Below are 20286 nucleotides of genomic sequence, written 5' to 3' on the forward strand. Positions count from 1 at the left end.
CTCTTCCTCTAGCCACCCTCTTTGGTGCTGCACTTCCCTCCACATCTACACTGCTTTCCCTGCTTGACTTCCCCCCCTGTCCAGGTCGGGTCAGTGTCCTCGTCATACACCACCTCCTCTTCCAATTCCTCTCTCGGCTCCTCCTCCTGCACACCGCCCATGGCAACAGGCTGCCCTGATGGAAACTGTGTCTCGTCATCATCACTGAGGGCGGGTTGCTGGTCAACAACAACAACAGGAGATGGCGAATGCTCCAGTGTTTGGGCATCAGGACACAGAAACTCATCTGGTAGCTCCTGTGATTCAGGAAGTGGTGGGAAAGAGAGAGGGACAGTGAATGGACCTGAAAACATAGTTACATAGTTACATAGTAGATGAGGTTGAATAAAGACATTAGTCCATCAAGTCCAACCTATAACCCTACAATCCCTACAGTGGTGATCCAGGGGAAGGCAAAAAACCCTCCTCCTGGGAGCTCCTGGGAAACAGCTCCTGGGAAAAAGCTCCTGGGAGGTGAGAAAGGTGGGATTACTTTGCTGGGAAGATTGGGCATGTTGTGAGGAAAGAGGACCAGACTGTTGAGTAGGAGAAGGAGTTGAGGTAGAGGCTGACTGGCTGGTGGAGAATGTGCTGGAAGCATTATCCGCTAGCTATTGTAACACCTCTTCCTGGTGCTCGGGTCTGGTTAGTACTGTACCCTGCACCCTACTTAATGTGGCCATTGAGCGGGGGACCGTGGGGAAGCGCAATGCTTGCTGCCGTAGAGCAGTAGGCATGGGATACGCTGTTGGTTGACCGCAACCTTGCTCCCCAGCTACATTTGCACGCCCCTGTCCTCGTCCTCATCCCTTTGCACTAGCCTTACGCATTTTTAGATGTATAGTAATGCGCTTTTTATGATCTATACACCGAGGAAAGCTGGGTTGAGCATATATAGCCAGACTTAATTGCTCTGTATCCCTGTTCGTTTTTGGGGGGACACCGCCTGGAAAGTTTGGTTGAGCATATATCGCCAGACTTAATTGCTCTGTATCCCTGTTAGGTTTTTGGGGGACACCACCTGGAAAGCTGGGTTGAGCGTATATAGCCGGACTTAATTGCTCTGTATCCCTGTAAGTTTTTTGGGGGGACACTGAGTGGAAAGCTGGGTTGAGCGTATATAGCCAGACAAGTGCTGTGTATCCCTGTTAGTTTTTGGGCGGACACCCCGTGGAAAGCTGGGTTGAGCGCATATAGCCGGACAAGTGCTGTGTATCTCACTTTGGCATTTGGGGACACACACCATGCAAAGCTGGATTGAGCATCTATCGACTCCTCTCCCTGCAGTATAGCTTCTGAAAAGAGCTATTGTTGTTCTTCAGATTTCCTGCCTAGCAGAAGCTAATCCCTATCTAGCCCTCAGCAGATCTCTGTCCCTATCTCTCACCGCAAATGTGACGAAGATGGCGGCCACTATTCTTATAAATCCGAGGTCACATGTTTTCGGCAGCCAATGGGTTTTTTCAATGCCTACGATGTTGTAGTTCCTGTCCCACCTTCTCTGCACAGTTATTGGTGCAAAAAAAGCACCAGGGAAGGTGGGAGGGGATACAAATTTTTACTGCGTTTGCCGTGTGGTATTCTATTGAAATCGAATACCTGGAAACAACCTGATATTCGATCGAATACCAATTCGATCGAACGCCGTTCGCTCATCGCTATTTGCTACTTGCCTTCCCCATCTTCATAGCAGTGCTGGTGCTGCTGTTCGTCGCGGCAGCGGAAGTGGTGGGCGGGGCTTACCCTACTTGGTGTGCATATTGCAGCCGGCTGAACGCTGTGCTCCATGTGCACAGTAAAGCCAGCTGCTGCCTCTGCTGTTGTATCCACTGTTCTGGCTGCTGTGGGATGAGCTGAGAGAGTGAACTCAGCAGCATCCTACAGCAGCAGGAATAGTGGATACAACATACGGTATCACAGCAGAGGCAGCAGCCGGCATACCTGTGCACACGGAACATCGCGCACAGTGTTCATACAGCTGCAATGATTTTTGGGGATGTCTAATTTTCGAGGGGTGCCTTATATTAGGCAATTCATCAGTAAAAGAAGCCCTGGCCTTATCTTTTTTTTGGGGGGTGACCTATGTTCGGGGAAACACGGTAAGTACAAGGAGTGCAGTGTAACTTCTAGATGGAGAGTAACAGAGGAGGAAGGATTAAAGTGATATTGTTTTACACCTCCGCACGCTACAATACGATCAGGGAACATGATAAACCTGATCACATAGATGTGATTTTAGGGCAATTTTTAAGCTGCGGTAGTTGGGGATTAATCGGATTGTCTGGGGTGAAGAGTTCCAAAGCACGGATGCAGCTCGAGAAAAGTCTTGGAGACGGGAGTGAGATGTTTGGATAACATAGGATGCAAATGTTAGGTCATTGGTAGAACATAGAGTACGATTAGGGCTGTAGACATTGACAAAAGAGGAGATATTGGGGGGCACAACGCTATGGATGGATTTGTGGGTGAGTTTGATAATTTTCTATTGTATTCTGTGATGGATACATCAACTGACACACAGTAGATGCGTCTGTATACCAGTTTGTCAGAAAGATGAATCTGGAGGCTGTGTTCAGGACAGATTATAGAGGGGAAGTTTAGTAAGAGGAAGCCCAATTAGAAGAGAAATGCATTAGTGAAGACGAGAGAGTCAGAGCTACAATGAGGGTTTTTGATGTTTCCACGGTGAGAAAAGAGCAAATTCTAGACAAGTTTCTGAGGTGCAGGGGGCAAGAGCATGTTGGTGGCTGAATATGTGAGTTAAAGGAGAGATCTGAGTCAAATACAACCCCTAGACACCGGGCATACTGCCTCTGTGTTATAGTAAGGCCACAGACAGAAATGGATATAACAGGGTTAGGTCGGTTTGTAAATAGAGGGAACACAAAAAGTTCAGTTTTTGAAAGATTTAATTATTTTGAGATAAACAGAAGGAATGTTAGAGAGAGCAGACAGATAGTTACTGATGTTCTGTAGTAGTGCAGGGGTGATGCCACTGGATGAGGTATATAGTTTGGTATCATCAGCATAAAGACGGTTTTGAAAGGCAAATCTGCTGATGTTTTGTCCAATTAGGGCAGTGTACAGAGAGAAGAGGAGGGAGCCTAGGGCTGAGCCTTGAGGAATGCAAGGGGCAGAGAAGAAGAAAGAACAGCAGCGAATGATAAACTAAATGAGCGGTCAGAGAGATCGGAAGAAAACCAAGAGAGTGTTATCCCTGAGTAGAAAATAGAGTGAAGCATAGTGAGGAGGAATTGGTGATCTACAGTGTCAAATGCTGCTGAGAGATCCAAAAGAATAAGTAGTGAATAGTTCCCTTTAGATTTAGCCGTCAAGAGATCGTTGGAGACTTACGTGAGGGCTGTTTTTGTAGAGTTTAATGCACAAAAACCTGATTGTAACGGGTCCAGGAGAGAGTATGCAGATAGATGGCGCATTAAACGGTAATATATCAGGCATTCTAGAAGTTTAGAGATGAAGGGGAGGTTAGAGACAGGTCGGAAGTTAACAGCACAGGATTGGTCAAGGGAGGATTTTTTCAATGGTGGGGTTATAACTGCATGTTTGAAGGAGGAGGGACAAATTACAGAAGAAAGAGAAAGGTTAAAAATTTTAGTAAGGTAAGTTGTAACCACAGGGAACAGGAGATCAGTGGAGGTGTGACGGGTTAAGATCACTTGTACAAGTAGCAGGGCGAGAAGAAGTTACTGTTACTGGATCAAATAATGAGAGATCACGATGAGGAGCATGGGAGTGAATGGGACTGATGCCACTTTGAGATTGGGTTATTTCCTGACGGATGTTGTTGATTTTGTCTTTAAAGTACATGTCTATGTCTTGTCAAATTCTGCTAATACCTGGCCAGTAAGAGGGCACAGCATGGCATTACAGTAAAATGTACAAACTGTATGAGAGCAGCTCATACAGTTACGTTTAGGTATTATGAAGGAAAGGACACAAGAATTGAATGCACTACAGTCTCTGGAGTTAGTGGGCAAATAGTGCACCAGGGTTATCGCCTATATGTGGATAACTTCTACACCAGAATCCCACCTTTTATGTGCCTCAGTTCCAGAGGAACTGCAACTTGTGCGATAATGCACAAAAATCGGAGAGGTCTCCCTAAGCTACCGGCTGTAAAGCCCCTCAGAAAGTGTTGAGAGCTAGCAGTCTGCAAGGAGAATATGTGGTTGGTCAAGTGCTTCACATGGCATCAACATATTGTAGCATCTATTTGAGCAGAAGGCAGTGAATGATTACCTCATAGAAAAAAGCAACAGGAACAATTTGTTATTTTTAAATCTGATATTTTTTATTTTTATATCTGATAAATCTGATATTGGATGCTTAAGAAGAAAAAGGTGTGTTGGCTTCTGAAGCCCTTTGAGGAGGTGACCAAAATTGACAGCAGCAGGGACAATTGCAACATGAATTATATAAACACTTAGGGTCATACTTCAGAAAATGAAGAGACATGAATGATTTCTGATAAGAATAATGGTCTGTAAGGGTTACACACAGTGTAAGCAAAAGCATTTTCTGCCGCCGTATATTCAGGCACACTCTAGCTGTGATGGCATTCCAATTGTCATTCCGTTGCGGGCATAATCAGCAGGGAGTCTTGAGCCACAGAATGCACGGCAAGATCAATCAAGATGCTTATTTTTTATTCATGTTAATGGTTTTCCATGGTGCTATTGGGGTGCAAATTGTGAAAAAGAGAGCATATAAGAGGTGGGTGAAGTCATTGGTACTGTGCATATGGTTTATCTACATGGTTGTTAAAGGTTTCAAATAACATTAAACCCCTTTAACAAATAATAATAATTGAAACTATATTATTGTTAGGTTGTTCAAAGGTGTCAAAAATCAAAGGAAAGAACAACTAAAACATTTATTTTTTTTAGATCACTATGATGAGACTACAAAATTACTTAACTTGATGCATGTGATGTTTGTTACCTTAAATAAACAATAAAAAAGAATAGAGTAGACTACTATTAAATAGCTGCACAGAGCTAAATAGGTGCTGAAATACAATGTTTTTATTTGTTAGTGTCCTGCATAGCTAACAAACAAAGCCATGAATAACAATGCTAACTCAGTCCAAACACCTGCTTTAAAATGCCTAAATATATCTCTCAGCGCACTGGTAATAGCCTTATTTTTCTGGATGGCTGCACTTAATGTCTTGCTTCACCATACTACAGTGATGCAAAGACCTGATTAGTGTGACCATTCTTAGGCTGGGGCGTTGTCTAAATGAGCTGTTGCTCTAAACCAGGGGTAGGGAACCTTCGGCTCTCCAGCTGCTGTAAAACTACAACTCCCAGCATGCACGATTCACTTCCATGGGAGTTCCAAGAACAGTAGAGCAAATATGCATGCTGGGAGTTGTAGTTTTGCAACAGCTGTAGAGCTGTACGTTCCCTTCCCCTCCTCTTAACAGATGACATTCTGGACCCTGTGTAACATGCAACACTCCCTATGTGTTTCTGTGCTGGTTATAGCACTTCATAAGGGGTTTATTATGTATGGCAAAGTAACAGCTATGCAGGCAATGGAGCTGGCCACCATCAAGTGACATGCCTCAATGTCTGCATATGACTGACCATAATGCCACCACCGATCAGCTGAAGCTATATAGCTCAAAAGACACTTCCAAGAGCATGACTAATAGCTGCGGTGGCGAATCCGAGTTAAGGACGTGTGAAACCACACACCCATTCCACAGCTCTAACATCAGCCTTCAGCTCGGGGCGAGACATTGATAAATCGTTTAAAAGTTCCTAGGAAACCCTCAAGCAATATTAGTGATTGGAGGAAATGTAAAACTGAGACAGTGATCATCAACTTTGTCTATGAAGGACAATCCAGAGCTAGAACATAGAGATCGTGCTGCTGGATGAGAAATTAAATCGACTGAATTATTGTCATATAACAGCAGTGTGTCTCAGAGTTGTAATCTGTATCAAAGTGCAATATCGTGAGATGTTATATTCCAGAGGTACACAGGGGGAGGTTGCAGTTTCGGTGTACGGGCTGACTGGGACCTCTCCATGAGCACTGATCCCCTATTCATGCCGTCCATATGTCCATAACAGTCCTGGTCGCAAGATGAGCCAATCCTCCCCACACTCATCAGCTGACCAGAACTTATAAAACTGATAGACATGTACCAAGCAGCCAGATTAACTACAAAGGTAAGGTATACTGATGTACACTGGTGTCTATTACTGGAGGTGATAAACCATTCATCAGATCAGGTCTGTAGAAGCTATGTCAGGTAATAATTCGTATGACCATAGTATAACTCATAGCAATAAATTATAGGGGCTGGAATCATCCTTATTTATTTATTTTTTTAAATTGCCATTACTTAACCTGAAATCTAAATAATAGTGTCAACTGCGACAAGCAAACAGAGCATAAAAGATGACTTGTTCAAAATGATGAAGCTACAGTGACCATCAGATGATTCACCTTGCTGCAGAGAAGACACTCCGGTGCAACTCACAGAATGCATAAAGGCACAAAAAGGATCTTGCTGGTGTCATTGATTGTGTGGCATACCAGAGGGTGGAAAAAGGCTTAGACCAACTTGTTATCTGTAATGTTGTTGAGGAGCCCTCGTGAATGACCAGTGATGGTTAAATACAACAATGTAAGCCTTCGTTCACATCTGCGTTCGGGGAGTTTTGTTTCATCATTCCATAGTACAAATATTTTGTGGCTTATTTTTATGGTTTTGAAGCTAACTTTTCTTGTGCTTTTCGGATCTTGCAGTTGGGGCAGGAAGACGATCAGTATTCCATATATGCCTTACTGTTCAAAGTGAACTCTTACTGCCTGTTGCCATCCAATCTTGCTTTTTGCATTATCTTTAAAGTTTTTAACCAAGTGCTTGCTCAGGAATCTGCTGTTAATTGGTGATACTGCAGCTTCCTCTTATTAACATATTCAGGTAGTATAGCCAGTGCTCCTTTGACCTTAAACTTGCAAAGTGTGTATCTAGAAACATTTGGTGCCTCTGATATACTTTTGTATCCTTTTATTGCTGGTGTATGGCACTAATCTCTTCACTTTTTGGAACAATTTCTTGATTTAGTGAAACCAACAAAGCCCTAGTCTGTCCAATTTGAGTTGAACTTTATCTCAAATTCACTTGTTGCAACTAATGAAGCCATTGATTAATCTATTAGCGCTTGAGACAGCAAATACGTGCTATTACATTATATTATATTGAATATAGAGAAACCACTTGTTATATTAATTGTGTTTAAATTATGCTTAAGCTATTTAAGTTATTCTTGTTTGATTGTAGGTGTTCTTTTGCAAACAACTAAACCTAATTTTTAATATGGATTGGATAATTGTTATTGTAATTGCTTTTGTGACACAAATTAAGCAGCTTTTCTAAACAGAGTATGGTTTTTTAACATTTTAGCATCCATTCAGTGCTTATCAAGGATATTCTTACCCCGCATTCATTCGTGAAACTTGGTCCATGTGTTTACTGGATTAAACTCGTCCATGATGTTCAGGCCTGGACATGGACTCCTATAGCTCCTGCCTCCCATGGGCATACTGTCCATATACAGTATAGGCAACAGCTGTAAGGAGATCCAAAGTGTATCTCCTTGTGGAGGAGCAATTTTTCTTGATTAACCTGTTGTCATTTAGCAGTTAATAAATGCCCGACGCGCGTTTCGCCACACACTGGATTCGTCAGGGAACGCAAGTGCGTGGCGAAATGCGCGTCGGGCGCACCAGTATTGTGGGTAGGCACATTGTTTACACTATTATTATTTTTTATGTTATAATCCTGTGCTTAGTTTTTCTTCACATTAAGTGTTTTGCTGTGCACATTTGCTAGCTAACACGTTCTCATCATAGCATTATTCAGCACCTGTTTGTTTTCTTCACCATTGTTGGGAGAAGTGTTTCTCCCCTTGTTATATTATTTTACACAAACTTAGCATATGATTATATTCATAATAATTTTTATAATTTGTGCCTCCCTCAGTCTGTTATATGTGTGCATATTTTGTGTTTCTATTTATATTCTAATAAAATATAAAATTTTATGGTGATCCTGTCTTTTGACAATGTTTTCTACCAAAATAATTTAATATTAAAATAGAGATGATCGAACAGTAAAATGTTCGATATTCGTTTCGAGTAGCCCCTCAATATTCGACTACTCGAATCGAATATCGAATCCTATTATAGTCTATGGGGGAAAAATGCTTGTTTCAGGGGTAGGCAGCATTCGATCAAATTGAACTTACCAAGTCCACGAGTGAGGGTCAGGCTGGATCCTCCAAGAAGTCTTCTCCGTGCAGCGTCCCCGCGGCGTCTTCTGGCTCTGAATTCACTCTGCCAGGCATCGGGCCTGGGCAGAGCCGACTGCGCATGCTCGCACTATAAGAAAATGGCCGCTTACAGTCAATGCCTGGCAGAGTGAATTTAGAGCCGGAAGACGCCGCGGGGATGCTGCGCGGAGAAGACTTCTAAAGGTAGGAGAAGAACCAGCATTGATTGACCGACTTTATAGCATTCGGCCAATCAACACTAGTCCTGCATCAAATTTTTCCATTCGAATAGCGAGTAGTATTCGATCGAGTACGAGTATTTCGAATACCGTAGTATTCGATCAAATACCTACTCGATCAAATACTACTCGTTCATCTCTATATTAAAACTTAAATGTTTAGGAGCAAACAGTAACAATGCAGTTATATGACAAGAATCTGCATAACTAATCATATGCTAAATAGTTGCAAGTCAAATTGTTGTATGACATAGCCAAGATGATTGTCTATCAAGGCAAAAGTTCAAATCATTATCACCCTTTAGCTTATAAGATAAGATAAGATAATCCTTTAATGGACAGTGGGGAAATTTCAGTATGTTACAGCAGCATAGTACAGATACAGGATACAGATACAGGATAATACACAGTATATCCACAGTTATCCGTGTCTGTCTGTCTATCTATCTATCTATCTATCTATCTATCTATATACATATTTATATTTTATTTATTTATTTTATAGAAACTATAATCTCCTAGATAATTAGAAGTTTCAAAGTATTATAAGTCTTTTAAGACTATTATAAGCTGTAGGAATGAAAACTGCAGGATTTTAGGTTGTTTTATATTATCAATATTGTGTGAGAAGCAGTAGCATAACCAGGAATGGCTGGGTTATAAAGTGAACATTCAACAAGGGCCCCCTTCCCCTCACCCTGGCCGACCCCTTCCGTGCCCCACATACACAAGCCGTATTCCTGAATATACTATTATACCCCATAGTGGACCCCTGCAAACACTGTTATGCCCCATAGTGGCCCCTGAACACACTATTATACCCCATAGTGGCCCCTTCACACAGTATCATGCCCCATTGTGGACCACTGATGGCCAAATATTATACTCTGTGCTCTTTTTATATCTCAGAGTATAATGATCAGAGACCATGGGGAGAATACAAACATAAAAAACAAAGTTACTTACCTCTCTGTGTATCCGGAGCACTTCCCCCTGATTTCGGCCATCTTCAATGTTGGTACAGATGTTACGTGAGCCAGGCCTGCATCGAGACACATAATGATGCAGGCCTGGCCAACATGACATCTGGTATGTCACCAAACAGACAAGCAGACTTCTGGAGCGCAGGAAAGTAAGTGACAGTGTTTATGTTCCCTCACCTCCCCTGGGCCTCCGATTGTTATATTCTGGGGTTAAAAAAGACCCCAGAGTCCAGAGTATAATGATAGCAGTGTTTGTGGGGTTCGCAGGACTGCAGCCTCATTTACCAATCCCCGCTCCTCGATATGTAAATAGGACTCGTTACCAGCTGGGGTTACTCCAGCAGGTAATGGCCTATTGAAAAAAAAAAAAATCAGGGGCCCCTAATGTCCCTTTGGCAGGTATGGACTAATACCATCCATATACTACAGAAAATAATCTACAGCAGAATTAATGGGATTAGAAAAAGCGAGTATTTTTGCAAATCAGAGCATGTCAATTATACCTACGGAAAAGTTGGTGGTTAAAGGGATTCTACCATTAAAAATCTTTTTTTCTGTGGATAACACGTCAGAATAGCCTTTAGAAAGGCTATTCGTCTCCTACCTTTAGATGGGATCTCCGCCGCGCCGTTCCTTAGTAATACTGTTTAATACCGTTTAGCATGCGCCGACTCTACTAGTGTAAGAGCCAACAGAGGTGACGCTGCTGAAGAAAGAAGGGGAGGATCCAGCAGAAGATAGAGGCGGTGCAGAATCCTGTTCTCTGGAAGTCGTGGACACGCCCCCATCGCATTTTCAGCGCTGGGGCCCGCCCCCATTGCTGGCAGAGAACTAATTTACATACCGGTAAAAACTGGTATTACTAAGGAACAGCGCAGCGGAGATCCCATCTAAAGGTAAGAGATGAGCCTTTCTAAAGGCTATTCCGACGTGTTATCCACAGAAAAAAAAAGTTTTTTAATGGTAGAATCCCTTTAAAGGGATTCCATCATTACAATGAATTTTTTTGTCGATCACACGTAGGAATAGCTTTAGGAAAGGCTATTCTTCTCCTACCTTTAGCTGTCTTCTCCATGCCACCGTTCGGTAGAAATCTCTGTCTTCTTCCGGAGCTGGGTTCAAACTTCTAGGCCTCGGGCAGAGCCGACAGCGCATGCCTGCAGCCACAAGAAAAATGACCGCTTACACAGTAAGTAAGTGGCCACTTTCTTGTGGCCTTTGGCCCTTTTTTCAGAGAATATGATTGATAACACAAAAACTTTTTCTCCATTTATGGTTAGTGGAGGTTGAAGTTGTTTATTGTCAAATTTCTGTGTTTTCTCTTTTTAAATCATAATGACAACCAGAAACATCAAAATGACCCTGTTCAAAAGTTCACATACCCCAGTTCTTAATACCGTGTATTGCCCCCTCTAACATCAATGACAGCTTGAAGTCTTTTGTGGTAGTTGTGGATGAGGCTTCTTATTTTCTCAGATGGTAAAACTGCCCATTGTTCTTGTCAGAAAGTCTCTTATTCCTGTAAATTTCTGGGCTGTCTTGCATGTACTGCGCACTTGAGATCTCCCCAGAGTGGCTCAATGATATTGAGGTCAGGAGACTGAGATGGCCACTTCAGAACCTTCTCTTTTTTCTGCTGTAGCCAATGACAGGTCGACTTGGCCTTGTGTTTTGGATCGTTGTCATGTTGGAACATCCAAGTACATCCCATGCGCAGCTTCCTGGCTGATGAGTGAAAATTTGCCTCCAGTATTTGCTGATTATGTGCTGCATTCATCTTTTATCCAAATCTGACCAAGTTTCCTGTGCCTTTGAAGCTCACACATCCCCACATCATGTGTGATTTACCTCTGTGCTTTACAGTAAGAATGGTGTTCCTATCATCATAGGCCTTGTTGACACCTCTCCAAATGTAATGTTTATGGTTGTGGCCAAAAAGTTTGATTTTTGTCTTATCACTCTAAATTACCTTGTTCCAGAAGTTTTGAGGCTTGTTTCTGTGCTGTTTGTGCAGCAACCCAGCGGAGGAGACCAGAATGTGAGAGTCAAGATGACACTCGCTGTGCCACCTGCTAGGCCGTGGACGCTCCTCACACACTCCAATTCCAAAAGCGGGGCTGTACACAGTCAAAGGTGGTCTTGCAGCACTACCTGGTGGTGATGGTAGTGGCCTTGATACCCCCGGGGCACCCCTAGTTGGAGAGGGGACCTCTCTACTCAGTGCCCCAGTGTGGTCTTGTTCAGGAGAGCTCTCATGGTAATGCAGGCAAAACGACTCAGGGAATTCAGAGTTGCAGTGAACCAAGAAACTGTTTATTTACAACTGTAACCAGCTGGCAGAACCAGCAACTTTGCAAGTGGGGGTATCTATTGCAGTTCAGGCCCACTGCCTTGTTCATAGGAGGCTGTCCAGAGATGTTAAATAAAAGTCCTCCACCACTCCTCCTCTCGTGCTACTCCCTCTTTAGTGAGATGGGGATTCTAGAAGGGTAAGGAGTTGCTGACAGGAATCTGGTTACCTGAAATCTAGGCCTGATTGCGCACCTCCTGTCAGTTCCTCCGTTCCTCCTCCTGGCACAGCTTGCACATGTCTCTCAGAGATGCTGAAGAGTATTCCCTGTCTCAGGGTTGTCTCTAGATGAGCCTGGGGCGATAAATATTTCTTCTAGAGGCTATACTGGTGACAGTTGGAGTCCAGTCTTGGCTCTCTCTCACACAGGTCAGGCCTGCCAAACTCTGAGCTGTGCAGGATGGATGCAAACTCCAGACTGACACTCAACTGCCACCTAGGAGACTATATCTCCTCACAACCCTGTCCAGTGGCCTGTGATTGGCCAGGGCTGAACCAAGTCAGCAGTTTGAACTGCAAAGGGGGGAAAATAACATGGATGCAGTACATGTAACATAGAACATATAAGACGGGACACACCAACATAACCTGGAGGCACAAAAGACAAACACAAGAAAACAGCTTTTCCAGGATGCTGCATTTAGTGCATTGAAGGTCAGATTCTTTGTAGCATTTGTGCAGTAGTGGCTTTCTTCTGGCAACTCGACCATGCAGTCCATTTTTCTTCAAGTGCCTCCTTAGGGTCCATTCACATGTATTTCTTTTTGGCAAGGATTTTAGCGGTGAATCTGTTTCAGAATCCAGGTGGAAGAAACTAGCAGAAAAAAAGCTTCCTTCAGGAGTATTCCGCCTGCATAAATCAATGCAATCAATGGGAGGCGGAAAATCCATGTGGAACTTGCAAAAACTGTGTGGAAAAACCGCTAGCAGTTTTTTCAAAGTCCTTACACTGTGCTGGAAGAAAAAAACATTTCCTAATTCCTGAAGCAGATTTTTTCCTCGCCAAAATCCTCGCCAAAAAAACTCAGTGTGAATGGAAAATTGTGCATCTTGAAACAGCCACACTGATAGTTTTCAGAGAGTCCTGTATTTAAGCTGATGTTATGTGTGTTTTTTTTTTTGGCATCCCAAACAATTTTCCAGGCAGTTGTGACCAAAATCCCGGTTGGTCTACCTGACCGTGGTTTGTTTTTTACAGAGCCCTGGAGTTTCCATTTGTTAATCATAGTTTGAACACTGCTGACTGGCATTATTAATTCCTTGGACATCTTTTTGTTACCCTTTCCTGTTTTAGGCTAAGGCCCCACGTTGCAGAAACGCAGCTTCTTTAGTTGCAGATTTTGCTGCATTTTTTTCGAATGGCAACAAAAGGAATGGAACATAGGAAGCTCTTATACTTCTCCCTTTTGCTCAATCCACTCATGGCTTTGGCTCAAAAAAACACTGCAAAATCTGCAGCAAAAGAAGCTGGGGCCTTAGCCTTATACAGTTCAACTACTTTTTCCTGTAGATTCATAGACAACTGTGTCAACTTCTGGGCATGTTATCAGGCCATAATCACCAGGATATGTGAACTTTTGAACATTGTCATTTTGATGTTTTTGGTTGTCATTATGAGTTAAAAAGAGGAAACACAGAAGTTTGACAATAAATGGCTTCTGCCAACCACTAACCATGAGTGGAGAAAAAGTTTTTGTGTTATCATTCATATTCTCTGGAAAAAAAGGCCAAAAAAAATGAAAAATCTGCTGGGGTATGCAAACGTTTTAGCACAACTGTAGGTATAATATATATTTATGTATAATGGAAGCAGAGAGTACACAGAGGAAAGCTCTGCAGATGGGATTTCACTTTAAGTGTTAAACGCCATGTGGAAAAACCGTAATGTGTTTCCAACGCAGTATTTCCTGCAGCACTTTTTGGCTGCAGCCTGCTACATGGGGTGTTAGGCTAAGTATGCTTTCTCTTTGCAATGTGGTACCTTCAGGCTTAGCACTCTACGGGTAAGTTCACAGGAAGTATTTTGATCAGGATTTTGAGGCCATATTCGCCTCAAAATCCTGATCAAAAATATGGCTCCCATTGAAATCAATGGGAGCCGCTCAGGTGCTTTTACTGAAAAAGAAGCAAGATGCTCATTCTTCAGGCCGTTTCGCCTCACGATTAAGCCTAAAGACACTCCTTCCTCCCGACTAGGCCCATTCATTGGGCCTAATACGGAGTAGAGTGCATGACTGGAAGCCAGTGCAGTCGCGGCTACCCATCTAAGGGTAAGTTCACCCCAAAGGGTAAGTTCATACTGAGCTTTTTGGTCAGGATTTTGAGGCCGTATTCGCCTCAAAATCCTGACCAAAAAGATGGCTCCCATTGAAATCAATGGGAGCCGGTCAAGTTTTTTTTCTGGCTCCTGGAAAAAAGAAGCGAGATGCTCATTCTTCAGCTCGATTCGCCTCGCGATTCAGCCTGAAGACACTTCCTCCTCCAACTAGGCCCATTCATTGGCTACCCCTATTTTGGATCGGAACCTGAGGTGGCCTCTGCCTCAGGTTCCAGTCCAAAATACCCCGTGTGAACCCCGGGAATCCGCTCCAAAAAACGCCTCTTAGGGCAAATATGAAACTGATAGGGGCAATATCAGTGCCCTCCTTCCTTAGGCCGGGGCCCTACACAGTGTAAACTGCGGCAAAAACGCGGCAAAAAAAAATGCAGCATTTTACAACCACAACAAAGTGAATCCCATCCCTACTTTGCAGGAAAATACACACAGAGCACACTCTGAAATCTCCAAAACGGTTGCAGTTTTGGAAAGTGCAGCATGTCAATAAACTTACTGAAACACCAGCAGTTTCCCTATAGGTATAATTGAAACACAAAGTACGCGTTTTGTATACAAATCACTGCAGGAAATACAACAATGTGATTCGCCGCAGTTTTTCTTTGCTAGGGGGTACTATGTGGGGCTTTTGCCTTAATGTAGCTGACACATGTACCCTACTGTCCACCCAGCTACACCTCTGCTGCACAATATTACATTTTGAGCGCTTTATAGTATGCTGTGCTATACAGACATATTCATCATATTCATTCATATTCATCATATATTATAAAAACATGATATGACCTTAACATGAAAATCTTATGAGAATTGGAATACACTGTACGCTTTACAAGGTGCTGCTTATTTTATGACAATGTATGTTCAGTTTTGACTTTATATTCTATAATTGTATTCTAATTGTCAGCTTGTCTTTAGTTTATTTATTTTGCCAGCTGCCCCTTTAAATAGATTTTTTTTTCTTGCGCTCGTTCACTAATGTTAACATGCTATTTTTGGTACATATTCCTGATTGACTCTTTTTTTGTCTCTTTATTGGGTTATTCCAGGAGCCATGGCTAACCATCTTATTACCAATGCTCTGCTTCGTCCTCGTGGAGCTAACAATCCCTATAATACATTGCTCGGGGAATTGGCTGTCTATAACAACCCTTCTGTAAGCATATACAAATTACAAGGTGTGCTTGAGTTTCTCTTAACCTTTTCCATTAAACGTCCCTCTGTATACCTTTCTAATAGACAGACTTAAATTTCAGAGGTTTTTTTTTTTTCTTTTTTTACATCTTCATGCTGTTATAGTAGGTAGTGCTTACTATTAAGGCATATGTAACAATTAATATTGTGCACTGTAGGTTTACAATTAGTTTAATAGCTGGAATAACACATTTTACTGCCTTTTGTTCAATGCCATAGTTGTTTATTGCACAGACTTGTTTTTTAAATACTAGTGAAAAATTTATAATCTGCTATTACTTCCATTACGATCACCGTAATGTTTTAATTCTTTTGTGATAGTTTTGCAAAGATTATCATTCATTTTCTTGCAGGAATTTGTGTGTTCTTAATACAAATTAGCTGTGTTGGCATTTACCAGCTGTATCCAATGCTATTGGATTTATCTTCTGTTGTTGACCCCTCGTTCACATTTGCTTTCATATCCGTCTGTGGAGAGTCCGCATGGAGACCCCCCGAACAGAATACAAATGCAATTGCAAGCGCTGTGCTCTTAAAGCGCACGGACCCCATAGACTATAATGGGATCCGTGTGCTTGCCGTGCATTGCCTGCAGGAATCATGTCTGCATGATACGTGCGGGCAGTGCGTGGCAAGCACACGGACCCCATTATAGTCTATGGGGTCCTTGCGCATTGACAGCACAGCGCTTGCAATTGTGTTTGTATTCCGTAAGGGGGGGGGGTCTCCATGCGGGCTCTCTATGGACGGAATACAAAAGCAAATGTGAACCAACCCTTAGTTTATTACAGTTAAGACCTAATACACAAGTCAGTGTTTTGCATCAGGGTTAGGCCCTGTTCACATCTGCATTTCGGAAATCTGCTTGGGGACCTCCTGAATGAAAACCTATACACATAAAAAAGCGAACCCCATAGGCTATAATTGGGTCCGTGCAGGACTTTTCTCTATGCATGTTTTGTGCGAAAACCGAGCGGAAATTACACTTTCCTTAGGTAAGTGATTTTTTATGTGTATAGTTTTCCCCAAGCAGACACCCTGAACGCAAACCTGAATGCAAATGTGAACCGGGCCTTAGAGATAATCAAATCCATTCATCACAAATTGAATTTTAGTCTAAATTTTACAAAAAAATTCAGACTGAAGAGAGTCCAAATCTTTTGGAATTCATTTCAGGCATATCGCTCAATATGGTGGTCTTCTCTCAGTCACAAAAAATAGGCATTGCCCTATAGTGTGCCATCAATGTTCGTAAAACAAAAACTGGAGTAAATGCTAAAAAGTATAAGGTGCAAAGGAAATATTTGCACTTTTGACGCACTTCTCATTTCAGTTTACAAACGCTGATGCAAAACAGTGGCCAAAGCACTAACTTATATTGCTTAATGAACAGTAATACTAGTTCAGGCAAAAATTTTGACTTACATTTAAGGCCTTATACATATGTCCACATTTTACGTACGTTTGGTAGCCACATTTTTTGCAGATTCGACATACTCATTCATTTTATTGTGTTTATTCAGATTCATTCAATGTTTTTTTGTGGATTATAGGTCCACAAAACCCCCCCCCCCCCAAAATCATGTCCTGTTTTTGACTGATACACGTATGCGTCACCCCAATGAAAGTCTATGAATCCATGAAAAATGTCCATCCATGTTGTGTCATCTGTTTTTCACAGAGAAGAAGGCATACAAGGTATATAAAATGAAACGAAAAAAAGTTGATCTGTGAAAAGATATGAAAAGCAGATCAACCACTGACTGCATACCACCCGCAAATCAGCAGGGTGAGGTGATGTCTGTGAATACCACAGACCTCACGCATTCAGGCCAGCTGCACACGACCATGTGCTTTTCCGTGGCATTGAATTAAAGGCACTGTTGGCTTTCAAGGGACACGTGGATGCGACCCGTGTGCTGCCCATGCACCGGACGTACTTCCGCAGCCACTTTCATTAAATGAATAGGAGCCACGGAAACAGGGCATCAAAATAGAACAGGCATAGGATCTGTTCCATATTTTGTAGCTCGGACTGTTGACCCGCACACGTGACCGTGAAATTGACGGTCATGTGTATGGGCCCATAGAAATGAATGGGTCAGTGTGCTGTCAATGAAAAACCCAGATAGCACACTTACTGTGCACATGGTCTGCAAGGGACCTCAAATGTGGACATGTAAATGAGGCCTAAATGTTCTTAGCTTTTGCCAATGAAATGTGTAGATTTACTACAATGGGACATTTTGGAATATTTGCATTGAAAAAAGTAGTGTTCAAACTAAGCTCCCCATCACGTTTTCTAAGTTTTTGTAAACTGGCAGTAAAAGGGGGTGTGAATTGCAACTACATTATATTATTTATTTACCAGAGATACACCGAAGTGATGTTTAGGGGCTGTTATTTAATAGCATTACCATATGCTTCAATAGGTTTGAATCCAATTACAATGCCTTGCAAAAGTAGTCATGTGCCACAAACTTAAATGTATTTTATTGAGATTTTAGGTGACAGACCGACACAAAATAGCACATAATTGTGAATTGGAATGAAAATGATACCTAATTTTAAAAATTTTAATCAAATCGAAATATGAGAAGTGTAATGTGAAAAAGTATTCAGCCCCCTGGACTCTGATACCCCTAAATAATATCCATTGCAATCAATTGCCTTCAGAACTCACTTAAATATTTAATAGAGTCCAACGGTATGTAATTTAGTCTCAGTATAAATACACCTGTTCTGTGAAGACCTCAGTGTTTGTTTGTTTTTAAAACACTAGTGAACAAACAGCATTATAAAGACCAAGAAACTCACGAGATGGGTCAGAGATAAAGTTGTGAAGTAGTTAGCAGGGTTAGGTTATAAAACATATCCCCAGCTTTAAGCATCCCAAGAGCACTATTCAAGTCACCATGCAAAAATGGAAAAAGTCTATAACTGCAAACTCTTCAAGACATGACTGTCCGTCTAAATTATCAGATCAAACAAGAATAGCACTGGTCAGAGAAGCAGCCAAGGCCCTTGGTCACTCTGGAGGAGATGCAACTCAGATGGGAGAATCTGTCCACAGGACAACTATAAGTTGTGCACCCCATAAATCTGGCAATCTTTATGGAAGAGTGGCAAGAAGAAAACATAAGAAGCGCTGTTTTCAGTTTGCCACAAGCCATATAGGGGACACAGCATGTGGAAGAAGGTGCTCTGGACAGATGAGACCTACATTTAATTTTTTTGGCCTAAATGCAAAGCACTATGTGTAGCGTAAAAGTAACACTGCTCATCATTTTGAACACACCATCCCCTCTGCAAAACATGGTGGTGGCAGCATCATACTGTGGGGATGCTGGGAAGCTGGTCAGAGCTGATGGGAAAATAAATGGAATTAAATGGAAAAAACCTGTTGGAGGGTTGGAGGCTGCAAAAGACTTGAGACTGGGAAGGAGATTCACTTTCCAGCAAGACAATAACTGTAAACATACAGCCAGAGCTACAGTGGAATTGTTTAGATCAAAGAATATTCATGTGTTAGAATGGCCCAGTCAAAGTCCAGACCTAAATCCCATTGAGCATCTGTGGCAAGACATGAAAATTGCTGTGCATAGATGCTCTCCATCCAATCTGCCTGAGCTTTGCAAAGAAGAATGGGCAAAAATCTCAGTCTCTAGATGTGAAAAACTGGTAGAGACTTGCAGTTGTAATTGCAGCGAAATGTGGCTCTACATAGTATTCATGAATACTTTTACATGTCACACTTTTCAGATTTTTATTTGATTAAAATTTTGAAAACCATGTATCATTTTCGTTCCACTTCACAATTATCTGCTATTTTATGTTGGTCTATCACTTAAAATCTCAATATAAAACATTTAAGTTTTTGGTTGTAAGGTGACAAAATGTGAATACTTTTGCAAGCCCTTGTGTAAGCTGCAGGAAGATACAACACTGGGGTCCTGATTGGCAGTACAACAGTATTAGGGAAATATGTCCTAATATTGTGGAATAGCTTTTGAAGTCTCATGTTTCTAGGAAGATTTCAACTGTTTAACCACAAGAAGGCTATATTGCATATAAGCATAGAAAAAAAGTATGCTGTAGTTTTCTAATACACAGAAAGAAAACGGGCATAAAAAATAGTGTTTCTTGTATTTTAATACAATTTTTATTGTGTATAAACAATATAATCTAAGTCAAGTGTATTATGGTAGAACAAATATAACATGCAAACAGTTTTGAATATGAGTAACAAGGGTCAAGTCACATAGGAGCTATTAATATGATCCATGTGTCAAACACGGCTTAATAGAGGGGAGGAGGAGGAAGTCAGGAAATCTGGGAAGAAGTGAGGTTGTGGAGGTGGGGGGAAGGAAGGAGGTATGAAAAGGTGGTTAGAAGCACAAAATGACACAAGTGACATTATAAACACAGAATGTATATGCACTGAATAACAAGTATAAGAAAAATCAATGGTCAAAATGCCAAAGTGTGGGGGGGTAGTGTTGTGCGCTACAGCTGGACATTCTAGTGTGGAGTGGGCAAGCTGAGATGTGGTACAGTTAGCAGATAAGTCATGTATAATATGTATCTGCAATCATGTGAGTGTCTGTTTTATAGCCAATCAAAGGGTCCATGTTTTCAGAGAGGTAGATCTGGTCATGTTGTTCCAATGTACCAGCTCTTCCATTTGCAAAATGTCATTACCTCTGAAAATCCATTGTGAGAAATAGGGTGGGGCAGCACTTCTTCAATAGGTGGGGGCTGGAAGCTTTGTTGCGGTTAGTAGGTGGGTGGTTAAATCCTCCTTTCAAGGATGATATTTAATATGGGGCAA

At 41.9% G+C, this 20286-nt stretch overlaps 1 protein-coding gene across 1 annotated transcript in view; it reads left to right on the top strand.

Annotated features, from left to right (window-relative positions):
- The window catches only part of ADGRL3 (adhesion G protein-coupled receptor L3), an 877296-nt gene that overhangs the window by 763864 nt on the left and 93146 nt on the right, over positions 1-20286 (top strand). Inside the window, exon 24 of the mRNA XM_075282777.1 lies at positions 15311-15439. Coding sequence (XP_075138878.1) covers positions 15311-15439 — 129 coding nt within the window. The remainder of the gene's footprint in view (positions 1-15310; positions 15440-20286) is intronic.

The sequence above is a fragment of the Leptodactylus fuscus genome, chromosome 1, assembly GCF_031893055.1.
Source record: "Leptodactylus fuscus isolate aLepFus1 chromosome 1, aLepFus1.hap2, whole genome shotgun sequence".
Classification (NCBI taxonomy): Eukaryota; Metazoa; Chordata; class Amphibia; order Anura; family Leptodactylidae; genus Leptodactylus; species Leptodactylus fuscus.